Source organism: Eschrichtius robustus, chromosome 8 (genome assembly GCF_028021215.1).
Source record: "Eschrichtius robustus isolate mEscRob2 chromosome 8, mEscRob2.pri, whole genome shotgun sequence".
NCBI classification, from domain to species: domain Eukaryota; kingdom Metazoa; phylum Chordata; class Mammalia; order Artiodactyla; family Eschrichtiidae; genus Eschrichtius; species Eschrichtius robustus.
The window spans coordinates 68509570-68528450 of record NC_090831.1 but is presented as its reverse complement, the minus strand read 5'-3'; the positions used below and the strand labels follow the sequence as shown (position 1 = coordinate 68528450).

Sequence of the window (18881 nt, the reverse complement as noted above, 5' to 3'; positions counted from 1 at the left end):
CATATATATGATAAATAATTCAATGATGTTATTTTTAAAAGAGCAAAAAAATAAAATGACACTATCAGCAAGTAATGGATAAGCTGAATAGGATATAGAAAAGAGAGACGGGATAAGAGTTTTGAGACCATCTTATTAAATACTGATAAGAAATGATGAGGCCCTGATCTAAAGCAGTAGAGGTATTGAGGAGGAGAAAGGAACTGAGAGCATAGATCGAGGGATGATAAGAACAGACCAAAGACCACAGTACCAACAAGTGGGGACGATACAGTGAGAACAGAGCTACAGGTGTATCCTAGATTTCTCGCCAGGTACCCGGCTGGTTGGAGGGACCATACCCCTAGGAAGGAAATCTGGAGGATCAGCACGGTGAACGTATTCCATGTTGAATGCCTGCGGGGCACCCAGAAGAAGATGTGCACAGACAATCAAAATGTGAATCTGGGACCCAGGAGAAAGGTCTGGATTGGGGAGGCAGATTTGAGAGTTAGCACACGTGGCTTTGGAACTCAGAAAGAGAATATGGAACAAGAAGAGAAGCAGGCTAAGGACAAATCTCAGAAAAACTGAGTTTAATGTTAAGGGGTAAACAGAGAAAGAAAAAACCCAAAAGCAATTGAGAAAGAATGCTCAGAAGAAGGACAAGGAGAGAGACGACTTGCAAAATCAGAAATAAGCAGCGGCGCGGTGATATATGCAAAAGAGAGATTAGGTAAGAATATGGCAATAAGGATTTGGCAATCAAAGGGTTGTTGGTGACTTTTCCAGCTGAGCTTCAGGGGCATATTGGAGGCAGCAGCCTGACTTCAGAGGGTTTCCCAGGGGAACAGAAGTGAGGAAACAGTGAGAGCCAGAGGGAGATGGAGAGAAGGAGAGTGAGGGTGCGTGTGGTTGTGAGGGGCAGAGACAGCAGAGACTGGCCTGTGGAATAACTTTATTATACAAACATAGAGATAGGACAGTAGCAAAAGGGACATGTGAACTAAGAGAGGGTTTGGGAATTTTTGAGATGGGAGAGCCTGAAGCCTATTTCCTGACTCTACGGAAAGAGTCAGAAGTGTCGGCAGGAAAGGGTATCACAGGGAAGGAAGATCCTGGTCTTGGAAGAGGCAGAAGGGAATGGCCTCAGAGCACAGTAGGGGACAAGCAGGTGTCACATCAGAGTTGAGGACAGAGCCCATGGTCACGTCTGAGGATGAAGGGACACATCCAATTCCATTATCAAGGCAGAACCTGCCTAGGGCTCCGGTTCTCGAAGAAATTGCCAGTGGAACCCTGGTTTCAGAAATGGCCCTCTTTAGATGGATCTTGAGATGGAGTAAGAACACATAAGCGTTGTGGGGCATTGAGAGGAAGAGATGGAAGAGATGGAAAAACTGAAAATGGAGATGGAGATCTTTGAGCAGCTTGTGTGATAATGAAAGGAGGGGAGAAATGCGGCCAGTGGAATGGGGACCAGGGATAGGGTCTCACTAAAAGAGAGGATGGACAAAGAGAGGGCAGGACAGCCAGCAAAGTCAGCCTGCTGTGTTAGCTTTCTGTAATTTACATCTATACAGAACATCCATTTCTTCCATAGAAATGAGGAACCTGCATGCTCAGCTTAAGGCTGGCATTGGACTGTACATCAGGACCATATTAAATAGAAGGAGGGGACTCTGAGCTCCCCCTTGGCCTCCACCACGCCTCTCCACCTCATGCAGGAGCTACTCAGAGGGACTCTTCCCACACCAGCTCGGCTGTCACCTTCACTGTGTTGCTGTGGAATCACTCCTCATAGGAATCCCACAGCCTCCTTTCTACAGAGAGAAAAAAATCTCTGCTGCCAGTTATCTAAGTTATTTGCAATCTGGGGACAATTTTTCATAATACAAAAAAGCACCTTTCTGGAAAGGGTAGACAGGGCTTCTTTCCTTTCTGCTCTTTCAAGGGGGAAAGAAATCTGCAATACTGTTACAAGAAACTGGCTTCAGTGAATAAACACTCTTTGCACTGACATTAATTATGAATACATTTAGAATGACAAAAAGTGACTTCATACATGAAATCCATATACTTATTTGCCTAATGGGCTGTTACTGGATATAGCCACTTGGTCTGATTAAATGTTTACTTGATTTAATTGCCCTCTTCCCATTTATATCTGGGAAATCTTTCCCCAACTGGCCACACCCAGAATGAATAAAGGAACATCAAGTACCAACATTGTTAGTCCCATAAAAGATAAGGATTTTTTTATGTATACAATCTTGTTAATGATAGTATAGTTGATGCCTTTCACGGAAGGAAATCTTCAGATTTCTTTTTCTAACAGTTGGTATAGCCTTGGTTTGGTCCATAAGTATTTATTGAGCATCTACTGTGTGCAAGACGAAGCACAGTTTTAGGTCCTGAGAGACACAAAGTTTAATTAGACACAGATGTCCTCAAGGAATTTAAATCCATTAGGAAGGTTAAGGTACATACAAAAATAAGTATTAACAAAGTTAAAATGTGATAAATTCCAGAAGAAAGTATAAACTATCCTGAGATTTCAGGAAAGAGGCAGAATAGAGTGGATGTACACGTTTAGCTTCTCAAGACTGGCCTGAAAAGGCAACAGAGCTGGGATTGCCAAAGCGTTATGAATTTAGTGGAACTGGGAAATCCTTCTGCTTTCCATATTTCCCAATACATCTGTTTGTAGATGTACAGTGTACATCATGTTCATTCCACAACTAGATAAAATAGTTCAAATGCAAGTCCTTCTTGACTTAAATCAACCCATTGGCTTAGATTTCTCACAAAAGTGTAATAACTGATATCAGATTTTCCCCTAAAAACAGATTTTGATAGAAAGGAGAGGAAGAAGGAATACAGAGCTAGGTGTCTTAAGGAGTGATAGAAGAGACAACAGAGAGGCAATAGAGACGCAAAAAGGGAAACAGGGCTTCTGAGATTGTTTATTTATTTTGCAGTATTGCCTAGGGTAGGCTTGGGAACAATCTGAGGATTGAAAGGTTTTGACAGATTCATGTTACTTTAGGTGTTTCGATACTATAATTATACTTTTATTTATTTTTTATTATTTTATTTATTTTTTTTTATAAATTTATTTTATTTATCTATTTTTGGCTGCGCTGGGTGTTTGATACTGCTCACGGGCTTTCTCTAGTTGCGTCGAGCGGGGGCTACTCTTCGTAGTGGTGTGTGGGCTTCTCGTTGCGGTGGTTTCTCTTGTTGCGGAGCACGGGCTCTAGGCGCGCAGCCTTCAGTAGTTGTGGCACGCGGGCTCGGTAGTTGTGACACAGGGGCTCTAGAGCATAGGCTCAGTAGTCGTGGCGCACGGGCTTAGTTGCTCCGAGGCACGTGGGATCTTCCCGGACCAGGGCTCGAACCTGTGTCCTCTGCACTGGCAGGCGGATTCTTTTTTTTTTTTTTTTTTTGGAGACCACCTGAGTCTAGCTGTGACTTTTCTAGTGTTTTTTGCATCTGTAAGACAGAGAGGTTGGATTAGAAGATGACCTTGGCAGGCGGATTCTTAACCACTGCGCCACCAGGGAAGCCCCCTATAATTATACTTTTAGATAAAGGTGGGTGTGCATGCACAGATACATACATATGTTTTTGTATTTATGTGTGTGTATACATTATATATACATACGACCGATCTAAAATGTGAATATAAATGCATATATGTTTGTTCAGACTAAATATCTATTAGGATCATTCATTTTTAAAAAATCACTCTTACTTCGGTGCTTGTGCAAAGAGAGACAGGGTGAGAAGGTGTAGAGACAAGAGGGACTATCCAAGTTCAAGTTCATTACAAGCTCCCACTATCTCAGTCAGAGGGCCCCTAGGGAGATCCAACTGATACCCACCCTGTGACTCTTGGTGTTACAAATCTAAACTATTTTGGATGTCCTCTACTTATGCCCTCCCCTCCCCAGCTACTAGAATGCTTCCTCTGTCATAACCTGTTAACATCACTTTTCTCTCAGGGCGTCTATCTTCCTACGTCATGACACCAGAGGCACAGGCTCTTGTCTCATTCTGTGCCGTTGCCTTGGATGTCCCTCAGCCGCCTCCACTTTGGTACAAAATAAGCCCATTATTTTCCTTCAAAGAACCCTACCCTGCCTCCTATATTCTCCATCTCAGTGGATGGTGTTTCAGTTCACCCCATCTCCAAGCTAGAAATACAACCGTCCTCCCCAAACCCTCTCCCTAACCTCCAATCCATTCAGTCACTAAATCCTGTTCATTCTACCCCAGAAATGGCTTTCCAATCCATGTGTCCCTTTATTCCAATGGCCCCTGCCTAACTTTAAGGCCTCATTATCTCTCATCTGGACCATTACTCCTCTTATCCCACCTCCAGTCTCCTCTCCCCCTCCTCCTTCTATTTATCTTTCATAGTGCAACCAAATGTGACCATATGACCCTTGCTTTTAAGACTCTCCTGCTTTCTCCTGGTTGCCTGGCCTATGGATGAAGTTCAAGCTCCTTAGCTTGACACATGAAGCCATTTATAATTAGTCTTCAAATTATTTGTCCAGTTTTAACTCTTGCCCTTCTGCCAGATACACCTTCGGCTCCAGTTAGATTGAACTTGTCCTCATTTCTTAAAATGCCATTCCCTTTGGATTTCCCCTTTGCCCCCACATGTTCCCTTTTCTTGGAAATATGCTTCCCCCTACTCTTGCCTTGAAAAACACTTACTTAGTCTTAAAACTCAGCTCAACACCACCTCCTCTGTAAAGCTTCCATTACTCTGCCCTGAACTTAACCGCACCGTCTCTTGAGCTTCGTCCATAGCTCTGCTGGAGTTCTTAATACCTCTTGTACTTATCCATTCACTGAGAGACCGTGGACTTCTCCTGGGCAGGAACTGTGTCCCAAGAGCCACCCCTGAGCACTGCAGTAAATGATCAATACATGCTGCTGGAATTCATTGATTATGAGGAGAGCTCCGTTTAGGCACCACTTGCTGGATGAAACCTGAGTTTGCTCTTGTGTAGGAAGTTTGTAGAAAGGGACATGGGTTGACTAAGGGAAGAACAAAGGGATAACTCACACAAGCAGGAGGAGATGGGCTGTGTACATTACTGTCTGTAATTTACTTTAAAGTGCTCAGTAAAAACCAGAGTTGGCAAATCCCCATGGGCCAAATCTGAGTCTTCACCTGTTTTGGGAAATAAGTTTTATCTGAACACAGCCATGTTTATTCATTGAAGTACTGGCTATGGCTGCTTTTGCATTTCAAAGACAGAGTTGAGTCATGGCAACAGAGATCAAATGGCCTGCAAAACCCAAAATCTTTACTCTATGGCCCTTTACAGAAAGGGTTTGTTGACCCCCTGACATAGACCATGTGATATAAATGCGTGTGTTAATTTCAATCTACAATCCAGGGGCAGTCTGTTGCCCTAATTGGAATGTCCCATCTCGAAGTCGGTTCGGATTTAATCAAACAGAAATATATTAGAGGCTTTTCTGTCCTTTTTTGAACATAATATAAAAATCTTGTGAGTCCTGTAATCTGTCCCCATAGGAATGGCATCCTAGGCCTGACTCCTGAATGGTTCTGCATCCACCTACCGATCTGGAGGTTTCTCAGGGCCTTAGTCCAACTATACAGTTAGCTGAATCCTGATGCTTGAGTATTGTTGCACTGGCTCAAAATGAATCTTTCATGTCTGTGAAGACTTCATAAAAGGACAGCACAGGGGCTTCACTGAGCTTACAAAATAGGGACACTGCTGTGTGCCTGCTTGCTAGACGATGTCCATACATGTAGTGAACATCAGTCCACAGCTGCTTTAGTTGTAACTTGGTGGGGAAGAGACTACAACACTCACTTACCAGTAACTAAGAGAGGCTCTCCAGTTTTCACCTAAAAGAAACTAACAGTTGCTTGTGACCTGATGGGCTGAAGTCAGTTCCCAGAAGCTTGCTCTAAGGACGATCACATTTGTCTCAATACATTCAGGAGGTAGTTCTCTCATGCACAGGTGATTGGGGGGCTCTGAAACGAAGCACCCACCTTGTGCGATATGCATGCATAGTTTCCCTCCCTGTCCCCCCTCTGGGCACAGGCGGGGGAAGCTAAATGAACAAGAGCGTGGATTGGAAGGTGGGAGAGTGCAGGCTGAGCATGTGTGCACTTGGAAGAAACTTGAGAGGGTGCAAAGTGGGGAGGGGATACACAGACGGATGAGGGAGAACTGTGACCCCGTACAGAAAGATCTGCAAATGTGGCAAGAGGGTGATGCAAATAGTATAGTATTAATCTGTTCTAATGTACACGATTACTTTTGGTGGTGCCAGGGATATAATATGAAAATCTTATTTGTAACATTTAATAAATAATTATAAAATATGGAAATATTAAAAAAATCTCATATTCAAGCTCATAAGCCCCAGAGCTATTTCAGAACTAGAAATCTGGAGACAAAAGCTTACTATTTAGAGCCAAGGACCTGAAAATATCCATACCTCAGTTGATTCTTGACAGCGTGGGGCAAGATTGTCTTTGATGTAAAACAGACTGAATACACGATTTTAGGCTCACAGATTAAGCAAGACAGTTACTTACAGACTCAGAAATTTCTTTCTGGGGTTCTGGAGCAGATTCAGTGAGTTCTTCCCCCGATATCCCAAATCCAGGTTGAAGCAGTGGTGAACCCAAAATATGAAAGAGGTAGGATTCAAAATCCTCACAACTTTTTTTAAACAATTTTTGCTTCAGGGTATCTATCTTTTAAAAGAGAAGTAGAAAAGGGAACAGGAGGAGCAATGAAACATTACTCAAAATCTGTTTAAAGAGACCGTTTGCACTCTCCTTAAAGTAAACAGACACTTCCCCATCACCTGACGTCAACCACTAGGGGAACGAAGTTTTACCGCATTTTTACCTCATCTGTAAGAGGCCATCTAAAATAATTTAATTATTTAATTTAATTTAATAATAGTCGATGGCCCAAACAGGCAAAAGAATGACTTAAATGCTTGTTATCCAAAGTGTCTGTCTGTTATCTGTGAACTACTCTGTGGAAGGGGCAAGTCTAATGCATAATAAGTTTACCAGGCAATTACCTCTGGTTTTGGGAATTGCAAAAAGCCAGCCAGTCCAAAAATATATCCCTCATTGCCGAGAACAAATTAGTAACTCCTTTGATTAAGATGATAAAGCTCTTCAATTATTAAAATATAACGTGTCTCTGAAATGTGTAATATTTCTGGCCGTTTTAACACATTAACAGCCCAGTGAGATTGAATAGACCAGTCACCCGATAGGGTGTTAAGGAAATGGGACCCCAGGTTAGAAAGGTCTGGAGAAAGAGGGAAAGTGGGAAGGTTCTGAGCGTGGTCCGCTCTCCTTAGGGCCAGACGTGTTGGTACCTGGAGTAGGCTGGGAACAGCATGAGGCCTTGTCAGGCCCTGCTCCCGGATGAGTGGAGAAGGAAGGATGGGGTCAAACTGAGGCCTGCAAACACATTAAGTACAAGTTTTACTTATTTCACAAGCTTTCTGGGTGTGGGCCCTGCCAGAATGTGTTATCAGTTTCCAAAGAACTGGAATGTTTCATTGTAAAGTGATGCTGGTCACATCTGAATCACGGTGAGTCAGTGTCTTAGCATGGCTCGTCAGGAAATGTCAGTTCACGTGAAGGGTAAAGCAGCATAGGGAAAGCCATCAGAGCAGCACTGAGTGTATGAGGAATATTCAACATGTTGTTCTTTAAGATAAACTCCTGACGTCAACTTGTTTACTCTTCATTATCTGTTTTCATAGGAACAGAGAACAGAGAATAGAAGAGAATAATCCCAGTTACCGTGTCTCTCATCTCTTTAGATTACCATCCCTGTTTTCCACTCATTCTGCACTTCTTAATTCATTTTGATTCTGTGGTTATTTTCTGTCTTGCTGCTGGCTTGCTCCATCTCTTATCCAAGTTAGGTAACTTTTAGAACATGAACTAATCTTAGCAATGCCCCCAAATCCTGTCCTTTCTTTTTAGTCCTTTGATTGCACATACCCGAGTTAAGCAACTCCAAGGCCAACTCAGCACTTACTACAAATGAGTCAAGACAAGGGATTGTACTCCCTGAATGAAATATTAAACGTCTTTGTCTTCCAGAGTTTCTGTGTTACAATTTAATGCCAGTATACGCCTCATTAGCCTCCTGATTTTCATTTTTGGTCAGGATAATCCAGTGATGTGGTACTTGGAAGGACAGTGTGAATTCCTTTCCCCTGGAGCTGAGTCTTACCTTGAAGGGTAACAAAGTCATCAAACAGATAAACGTGCTCACTGTCTGTGTCGGTAGCAATTAGATTCATTTCTTTGTGGAACATCTCGAAGTTGGGGTCATTTCTCTTCACCACCTCAATCACAGATATTTCCACATCGATGTCACTGGCATCCTTCACCACCTCTGTCAGATCCTTTTCATCTCGGGTGTCTGTCTGCTCATCAGTGATGACCACGGCCACCTTCTTCACACCCAGCCTTGCGGCTTCGAACATGCGGTTGGCGGCATGGAGAGCTGTGGCTGTGTAGGTGACTTCTCCCAGATACTGCATGCTGTCCACAGCCCTCTTGAGGTTGTCCTTGCTGGAGAACTGCGTCAAATGAGCCACCTCCTCCACCTTATGGCTATAGTTGATTACGCCTACGCGGGCCGTGGCAAGGTCCAGCTCAACTCTGTCGGTCAGAGTCTTCACAAAGTCTTTGATAATCGGGAAGTTCTCTGGTCCCACACTTTCTGAGCTGTCGATCACAAACAGCAGCTCTAGCGGTGCCTCTCTGCATTTACGCCCACAACCTGAAACACGAATGTTGACATAGAAACACAGCGGGGATGAAAATTAAAACATCACTGATTGATATCAGATGGGTGGGGGGAGGGGGAAGAGGGGCAAGGATGAACCCAAGACTGGATTGTAACCTTCCTTTTCTGTGACCGTGAACACAGCTGACGATTGTCTCCCTTCTGGTTTCTATACCTGACTTTTTAAAAAAATGATATATTGCAAAAAAAAAAAAAAAAAACTCCCCCACAAAAAACCAAAACGCTGTAGAGGATAAAACAATAAACAGCTAGCCAATTTCTAAGATTAAAAAATAAAATAGTATTTTTAAAAGATTCGGCATCCCTGTGTATGCCTTCCTGATTCCATTTCCCTCCTTCATAAGAGATAACCACCATCCTAAATTTGCCCTTTATCATCCGACCATTTGTATTTAATCGGAATCTGAATGCTAATATTTCAGTCTTCATCCATATCCTTATGTGAAAATGAATACTTGCTCATTGGCGTGGCCAATGGGTAAAGTAATGGGATGAAACTTTTTAATCGTGGGGGAAAGATTCAGGTCTTTAACTGGACTCAAGAGTAGCGGCCCCTAGCTACTCTGGTTTATGTCCCCAGTCACGCCCTTAGTGACCACTAAGGTGGCTCCCATCTTATCTAGGAGGCCAGCAGTCCATCCATACTGTGAAACTGTTTCAGGGAAATGATCTCAGAACACTGGTCAGTAAACAACTTCTGTTTAGGGTTTATCACTCAAAGCAGTTGCCAGAGTTCCTTGGCAATAAAAATTATCAGGGTTCCACTGGTGTATTCATATCCTCATGTTGGCCAACAGCCCTGCCACGATAAATCATCAGGAAACTGACTGCTATTTTACAGTGCTTCTAGAACTCAGAAGCAATGTCTAAATCGGCCTGTCACCATAGAGAGTCCCAGGCTGCTTCTTAAGGTCTGGAAGTCTTTTGGGGGACAAGTCAGTTCTGGGGTTCTCTGTATGGAAGGATAATGATATTCCTGCCTCTGTCTGATTTGAACACAGAAGTTACCTTCATTATCCATTAATTGCTTGCCTTTTGGCTAGTCTTTTTGCTTGACTTCCTTGTTCTGGTAACTCTGTTTTAAGTCTATTTCGCCATAGAAGCATTTAGATAGAGTTGTGACACAAGATGACCTCTGGACCCTGTCCTTTTGCCTCTGAAGTGGTAGGCACTCTAGACGTAGGGCTCAAAACTCAATTTAGAAAGACTTTTTGCTCCAGGAAAAACACAGACATTATCGTCACCAGCTAGGCTGGATTCAAACACCAGTTAGGGCCCTGTAGTCCTGCTTCCTTTGTTGTTCTTTCCTTCTCAGGCTCAGGTAAATGTCACTGAATACAAATGAGCTCTGTGCTAACAAAAGGCCTGGCTGCCCACAGACCCAACGCCTGTATCTTCACACTTCTTAACTACCCTGGGAAAATGACTTTCTTTTCTTAAATCAGGATTCCCACATCCCCTCACACTGCTTCCTTTCAGTTTCCCACTGAAACTGAAAATGAGCTTGAAACTTTTCCACGAGCTCTACAGTATACATATTCTAGGTGAGCACATTATCTTGACAACACAGAACATAGTGGGGTTGGTACTTTAAAGTGATGGGTTTTTTCTTGGTCGTCAAATCTTACCACATATTTCAAAAATAAGCTTAATGATTTCTTCTTTCTGGAGGAAAAGAGGAAAATGTATTAATTGTATGACCATATTTCTTCCTATAGTCATGAAAGGTATGTCTTATTATAATCAGCATTGGGCTATTTGACTTAATCCTTCCACTGCAAATAAAATACATAGCACAGGGACTTCCCTGGTGGCACAGTGGTTAAGAATCCACCTGCCAATGCAGGGGACACGGGTTCAAGCCCTGGTCCGGGAAGATCCCACATGCTGTGGAGCAGCTAAGCCCGTGCTCCACAAGTACTAAGTCTGTGCTCTAGAGCCCACGAGCCACAACTACTGAGCCCGTGAGCCACAACTACTGAAGCCCGCATGCCTAGAGCTCATGCTCTGCAACAAGAGAAGCCACCGCAATGAGAAGCCCACGCACCACAATGAAGAGTAGCCCCCGCTTGCCACAACTAGAGAAAGCCCGTGCGCAGCAACAAAGACCCAGCACAGACAAATAAATAAATTAAATAAATAAAAAATACATAGCACAGAGGTTAAAAGTTGGCTATAGTATATTAGAACTGAAATGTGTTTGAGCTGTGAAATGTAATAACTCAGACTTGGAGTTCAAATTGCAGCTCCAGTATTTATCAGCTGTGTGACCTTGGGCATGAAGTGACCTAACAGTGTCTGTGTCTCAGGGATGTGGTGGGATTAAATGAGGTAACTCACACACAGGGTCTGGCGCCACAAAAGATGTACTACCTACAGTCGGCCCCCCATAGCCATGGGTTCTGCATCCGTGATACGGAGGGCTGACTGTACTGTGCCATTTTATATGCGGGACTTGAGCATCCACGGATTTTGGTACCTACTGGGTTGGGCGTGGTGGGCGTGTCTAGGAACCAATCCCCTGCAGATTCTGAGGACAATAATGGTGTGGGCAATGCATGCTTTCAGTTACACGGTTTAACCCACATGTGCTGACAAACCAGGACAAGCACCAGGGCCAAAAGAGATCTCATCCAATGCTGTATTTCCTCCTTTTTTTCTGTACCAATCCCCAAATTTGCAAGTCTTCTCTCCAGTTTCCTAATACTCTCACTTGGGCTCTTCCATGAAACCTCCCTGGGTTCCTGGATGCTCCTTCCAGGCCCCGCTGCTCACCAGCTCCATCAGAAGGGCCTGAGATGAGCTGGGTACTAGGAATCAATCTGCCAACATCCTGCCCTGCATGGCATGTTTACAAATGCCATGGGATGAGACTGGAGAAGTCAGGATTCTACATCTGCCAAAGACATGAAGCTGACAGGGATGATTAACTTAACAGATGAGAGAAGCAGAAGCCCAGAAAATCTCAACTGGAAAGAGCAGTGGACCTGTTCTAAGAAGATACAATGTAACAGCTGCAAAAGTAAAGTTTTAAAGGAGAAAACCTATAATGACAGAAGTGAGGTGAAGGTGACATAGACGGTAACATGGCTTAACAGAAGCATGTACAGAGAATATTCAGGGCATTTTAATTTAATTTTTTTTTCTGTAAATTGAGTAAAAGCCAATGATTACAAGTGGCTATACAAAAGGAATTCCCAATGTGAGATTTTAAAAATTATAGGAAATGAAGGAGTCAACAGTTATCTTTTTTTTTTTTTAGGCTTTGTCATGCTTTTCCACATTTAGAGAGACATTTAATAAATCTGAAACTAGAGTATGTCTGGAAAGGGGAAATGTCTATTAATATATTTATCTTGTTATCTAGGAAGGGGAAATGTTATGTATTTAATATACTTGTGTTTAATTTTTTACAAGTGGAGAAAATACTTTACACTAAGTTTTATGGTTATAGTTTTTCACTTAACATTATGTAGTAATTAATTTCCCATATTATTAAGTATTCTGAAAAACTTGATTACTGAAGTCAGATGCATGGCCATTTTAAGGTTCTTGATGCAGACTGCCTTACAATCCTCCAGAAAAGCTGTAGTAACTGATGCCTCTAACAGCAGTATATAAGAAAACCCGTTTTGTTTTAGAGACACAACACTGGTTATTATTATTATTATATAATCTTTGCCACTTGATAGAGCAAAATATCTCATTGTTTTAAATTACACTTACTATTTGTGAGGCTGAATTTTATATGTATGTTTCCAAGTTGTATTCTCTTATGCACAGCCTTTGTCCTTTGTCCGTTTTTTTCTATTAGAATGTTTGTCTTTTCTTGACTTGTAAGAGCAATTTATATATCAAGGTTGCATTTTAATTCTTTTCACTGTGCTTTTATGGCATAACCAGGTCTAATATGCTTTAAGTAGTCATATATATGTGTGTGTGTGTGTGTGTGTATATATGTATATGTGTATATATATATATATATATATATATATATATATATAAAAATATAAATCTTTTCCTTGTATTCTTTGCTTTTAAGTCACTGGAATAGTTTCACCCTTTCCATTAAAATTGCTGAATGACCACATTGGCTACTCAGTGCCAATGATGAAGGCATCAAGTTTATACCCCTCAAAGGACTCATGTTTACATGAGTCTAGTAAGAAGTAGGCAAATAAATAAATACTTTTATAAGTACTATTCTATTGGCTTGGAGCTAAAGAACCACGCTGGTCTGCCGGGAATACCAGGGGTGGGAGAGTGGTTGTGGGCCCGTGGTCCAGGGAGGTTAGGCAGACTCTGACCGGGGTGGGGTGGGGAGAGGAGGAGGAAGAGCTGTCCAGGCAGGGGATGGAACACACAAAGTTCAGTGCACTGGAGTACTTGATTAAACTTGTGACTCAGGGAATGTGACTGAAAGAATGACAGGAAATGTGAAAGACAAATGGACTTTAGAAAGCCTTTGTGTCATGCTAAGGAGTGTGGACGTATCCTGAGCACTGAGAAGAGACATGGTCCGTAGCAGAGAAGAAAGGTGATTGTGGCAGCCAGTGGAGGGGTCTGAGGTTCCTATATAGTTCAGGCAAAGAAGATAACACTAGAAAGCCGTGGTGGTATTGATGGATGGGAAGGAATGACCTGGAGGGACATTTCAAAAGGCGATGAAGGGGGTTGGTGAGTAATTGGAAGGAAGGATGAGGGAAAGGAGTCTAGGAGGCAAATGATAACGGTGCCGCTCTTTGAGATAGAGAGGGAGGGAACAGGGGCAGGTTGAAGCTAATGAAGATCACTGGTTCAGCTTGATTCTGGCTGGGTTTGAGGCACCTGTGGGACACCCAGCTGGCGATGTCCAGTAGGCAGTAGGATGTGAGGTCTGGTGCTCAGGAGAGGGGTTCAAGCTGGAGGCAGATTTAAGAAATGCCAGTGTACAGTTGGCTGTTGAAACAGGGATGGCAGACGAGATTGCATGGAGCAGAGCTTCTCTGCCTTTTTTAACCCCTCCCTACCCCCTTTTGTCAAGCATATTCTTTTCTATATTTATAATATAAAAATATTTTTTCATTCTCCATACAACTTTACTGTAATATTATATTAGCCTTTTTGAACTGTACATCCCCCTGACTTTGATAGCTGTCCCTCCCTGAGGGTTTGAAGACTGGGAAGAAAAGACTGAGGGCAGACACTGGGAAACACTGACATTTAAGGGACACACGGAGAAACAGTCTGTTTGAAGCAATTTGGTGTGAATGATTAAAAACTTGAACTCCATCAATGGTATTTGCCTCTTAAAAGAGGACTTTGTTATTTTGGACTGAATCTGCCACTGAGAGTGTTTGGGAATATATTTGATCAGGGAGAGAATGGGGGTGGGGAGAGGAAAGATGCCTTCCAAGAACAGCCTTCATGGGGGAGCAGCCGGGATTTGGCATCAGACAAGCCAACTTTGGCTCTAAGGGCTCTGTTACTTGTTATTGAGGTGTCTTGGGGCGTATCGTTCAAGCTTTCTGCGTGACTTGGCATGCCTTCATCTGGAGGGAAGACACTACTACCTACCTCATGGGCTGTCATGTAGATTCATGTGGGTTCTGGGCAAGAGGGGGCTGCGGCTTATAGCCTGTCCCCTTCTCCCTGCACCCTCTCCCCACCGGCCCTGTGCTGTACCGGGCCTTAGCCAGCACTTATGAGGTGAATGCAAGCTCTGTCAAATCCCCCCAGATGCCTGCCCCTTGGCCACCTCGCGCATACAGGCCAGTGCTGTCAGCTTCCAAACTTGGGGCCATTTGGGGCAATTCTGAGATCCTGTGTATCCAGAGCGCAGTACAGAGGGGGGCGTGCGCTCAGGGTGGTCGCTCCTCACCTGGGGAAAGGGGTGTAACTGGAGAAGGACTAGAAGTCCAGGGGTCCAGAGTGGAGGCCGTACTTTACATGGGCCCCCCAGGCACCCTGCAGTACTGGGTCAGGGCGGTATTGATATGAAGGAGCCTGTCGCATATTAGAATCTCATTTAATGCTGACCTTGGCTTTCTAAATGCTACAAAAAGGGAAGAGTGAAGGAAAAGAGAATTTGCATCAAACAGTACCTGATTTTGTCTGCTCTGGACCCACATATCACTTCTATCACAGCATTTATCAAACTATAGGTGAACGTCCTTTGCTTGTCTTTCTCTCCCATTAGGCTGTGAGCTCCTTGAGTCCAGAGACATAGTCTCTTACTCTCAACTATTCCCCCAGTGCCTGTCTCAGACCCTGACCCAGGGTAGGTGCCCAATAAACGTTGGTGAAGTGAATGAACAACTGCATGGATGAAGGAAACCAGTTGCCCTCTCCATGTTGGGACAGGAGGGAGGGTATAAACCTATGGGAAACATTCCTCTGGGCATTTTACATATACCCTCCTCTGCTACTTTTAGGGAGAAATTGCTGCATATATAGCTACTTCATCCTCCGTAGGCATCTGGGGAGGGTCTGACTTCTGGTGGGGAACAACAAAGAGAAAAAGGCAGATGGGCCCTAAAACCATGCACAGTTCTGTTTGTCACATGTCCAGCTCTCGCCTTCATCACTTGAACTCCCACCCCTGGGTTTTCCTGGCATTATACATAAGGTCAACATCCCCAGACCATGACCCACCAAAGAATCAAAAAGGGAAAAAGCCTACTTAGTGCTCTGTGGTGATCTAAATGGGAAGAAAATCCAAAAAAGAGGGGATATATGTATACATATGGCTGATTCACTTCGCTGTACAGTAGAAACTAACACAACATTGTAAAACAACTATACCCCAATTAAAAAAAAAGGAGTGGGGGGAAGAGAAGGTCCCTATTTCTCCTCAACTCCAGGAGATGTAGTGTCTCAAAGTTAGAAAGGAAGAAGTAGATTTTGCTATAGAAATTCTAGAACTTTCCCATCCTGTGGGACTTTCAGGTGTCAGCTTTTTGTTTGTAGTGGTGCAAACAAAAGAGAACAAAAGAGAGAAGAACAGGGAAAGTTTGTACATCATCACAAATATTTGTTGAATAAGTGAATCAGTACATAAAAGTAATCCCGATTTTGTGATTGCTGTTCTCCTCAGAGCACTTCCTAAAGGAGCTAGTTCAGGAAAAAAAGAGCCCCTGTGCTGACATGTGAAGGCTCATGTACAATAAAAAGTCCCTTGCTCATTTGGCTTCTTTTAAACAGTTCGCCTCCTTGTTAACCTTTCTACCGGGGGGTGGGCAATTATATCTCTACCACAAGGCTGGATAAGGGCGCTGGGTGTGATGTCTCCCTCACATTCGGGTTCAATTACCTCCTGCATCTATGTCAGCACTAATTCTGTGTCAAAAGAAGTCACTTCTAAAGCTAAAACACAAATGCAATCATTTTGTGAGCACAAACCCCTCAATTACCTTCCAGGATTGATACTCACTGTCAGTCCTCCGTCTCCTCTTGGTCCTTGTAACCCCTACTTAGTGGAAGAAGAGTAACAGTCAATGTAGGTTGGAAGCAGTTACTGTGTACAATTACCATAAGATGTTAAAAATCACTTCCTGCCTGTTTTCCTTGGGGTCCGGGATCTCCAATTTCCCCTTTATCCCCTTTCTTTCCCACATTGCCCCGTTCTCCATGGTCTCCCTTTATAATACAATGAAAAGATAAGCTTAGAATGTGAATATTAATGCCAAATAAGAAGAACCCTAAAGTTTTATTTCTTTGCAACTGTGGTACCTCTTGAAGACCTGTGGTTCTTGTTGATATGAATATACTATATGAAAAAAATGGGGGGCATTTTATTTACATTCCCCCAGGAACCATAATCTAATTCATGATCAACTCGGGACCTCAAGGTGAGGAGACCATGAGATGCCATCCGATTAGCTCACTGCCTTTAGGAACTTCAACTGTTATACAGGTTAACACCTGAGTTATCTGGTGTCTTCTTCATGGTACGTTGTAAGGATTTATTCCTTATCAGCTGGCTTTTGAGTTTGAAGAAAATGAGATTTCATAAAGTGAACATGTTTGTAGTTAGGAAAAGAAATGCATAAGGATTCACTCTGAAATGGATTTTTTCCTCTGAGCTTTGTAAGGAGAAAAGTGTCAAGTGCATGAGAGCTCTTCCAGAGTTCAAGTTAAACTATTGAGATCCTAAACCTAAGCATTTCTCTTAGGTCCTGAAATACTTACCTTCCTGCCAGGGAGGCCATGGCCTGTCATGCCCTTTGGCCCTGGGAAGCCTTGAGGTCCTTGCTCCCCCTCCACTCAATATGTGGAAGGGATGCTTCTGTTAATTTCCCAAGGTATTTCTCAGAATATACTTTCGGTCTGATATACATTTGCACTTTCAAAACTGCATTATAGCATTATCTAAATTTGGGGGGAAATACACATATACGTCAGATGGGCTCAATACTTTGCTAGTAAAAATTTAACTACTTATCTGGGGTAGAAGTGAGGGAGTTGGTTTATAGCATTTGTCTGTTTCTGTGGTGTAAATACTTCCGCCTTTGCCAATTTCAAACTGTGAACTTGACATCAACCGGTTCACAAGTAACAAGCAGCTGTTACTGATATTTCAGTCGTGATATTACTGGTAATTTTTATAATCTTCTTTACATTTTCTACATTTTTGATATGTTGAAAGCATGTATTATCTTAATAATGGAGTACAAGAGGATTTAACAGCATCTCTCCCCAGTTAATGCCAAGGAGTGTTTATATAATTCACCGTACACTGCTTGCTCCATACCTGATCATTTGTAGCAACGTAAATCCATTTATCTAAATTCAGTACCTCCTAAATTTGGAAAATAAAAATCTTTTCCTTTCAGTACTTGTTTTTAACTTTCCCCATTGTATCTTAACATTATCTGCTGTTCCTGTACCCCCATCTTCAAAACCACACAGGTTTAAAAGGTTTTCATGATGTTGAGCATGAAACAGGAATAATCACTAACAAGTATACAGAAGGTATAGCACTGATGATGCTTAGATCAGCAACCCCTACTTTAGATCATTATTAGCAATGAGTCTGTGGCGAAGGTTTGAAGGACCATGGGCTCCCGGGATTTGATTTGCTTACCTTTAGCATCTTTCTCAAAGGTATCCTGACCGTGCCCACTAGAATCACTGGTATGCTCAATAAAAACCTCAGACCAACTTAATGAGAATCAAAGATGGAGGTAAGGGTATAATATGCATTTTGCCATAGGCTTGTGAAGGCTCGAGAGCCAAGGCTGCAGAAGGCAGGATGGGCTTTAGAAGGTCGCTCCTGGAAGGGGCCACAGAGGGTTGCTTGGAGACCATTGTAACTTCAAATATCAGCATTCCTGAGCCCCTTGTCGTAGCTCATTGGTTTTCAAGCCTTTTAAGAACAGAACCCTTTCTTTTTAAAAGTGTTATAGTGAAATATTTCAGGCACAAAATTTTATATGGAAAAAGACAAACACTGATATAACACCATATTAAGAAATTAAATAGTACAGATACCATTGAAATCCCCAATGTACCTAATCCCCTTCCCTGAAGGAGAGAGGAGACCTCTCTCTGAAATTGATATGCAACACTCATATCTACGTTTTTATGCTTTAACTACACATGTGTATATTCTAAAACAATGCACAATATTGTTTTTTTATATTTAAACTTCAAATAATTGATACATTTATGCATCTAATTTGTATTTTAAATCTCAACACTATCTATTTGAAATTTATCTGTGTACATATATGTAGTTCTAGTTTGTTAATGTTCTCTGCTCTACAGCATTCCATTAAATAACTAGACTACATTATCCTAGTGATGGGCATTTAGATTGTTTACAGTGTTTCCCTATTACAAATAATGCTTCAGCAAATAGTCTTGCATATATCTTTGCACACATCCCTAGGAGAGAACTCTTTCATTGAAACAAATCTTATACAGTAGAGTACAAAATAAAATGAACGTAAGTGGAGATTCTCTTGTTGGTAAATGAAGTGCTCAGTTCTTCCTGGATCCATCCCTATCCCCTAGCCGAGCTGGCTTGGCTAAACTCAGAAGCCCTTTTCATCTCTG

General features: G+C 42.5%; 1 protein-coding gene across 1 annotated transcript in view; it reads right to left on the bottom strand.

Moving 5' to 3' along the window:
• The window catches only part of COL28A1 (collagen type XXVIII alpha 1 chain), a 153685-nt gene that overhangs the window by 11760 nt on the left and 123044 nt on the right, over window positions 1–18881 (bottom strand). The window contains 6 exon segments of the mRNA XM_068549808.1: window positions 6584–6741; window positions 8262–8816; window positions 10472–10508; window positions 16255–16290; window positions 16380–16460; window positions 17013–17081. Coding sequence (XP_068405909.1) covers window positions 6584–6741; window positions 8262–8816; window positions 10472–10508; window positions 16255–16290; window positions 16380–16460; window positions 17013–17081 — 936 coding nt within the window.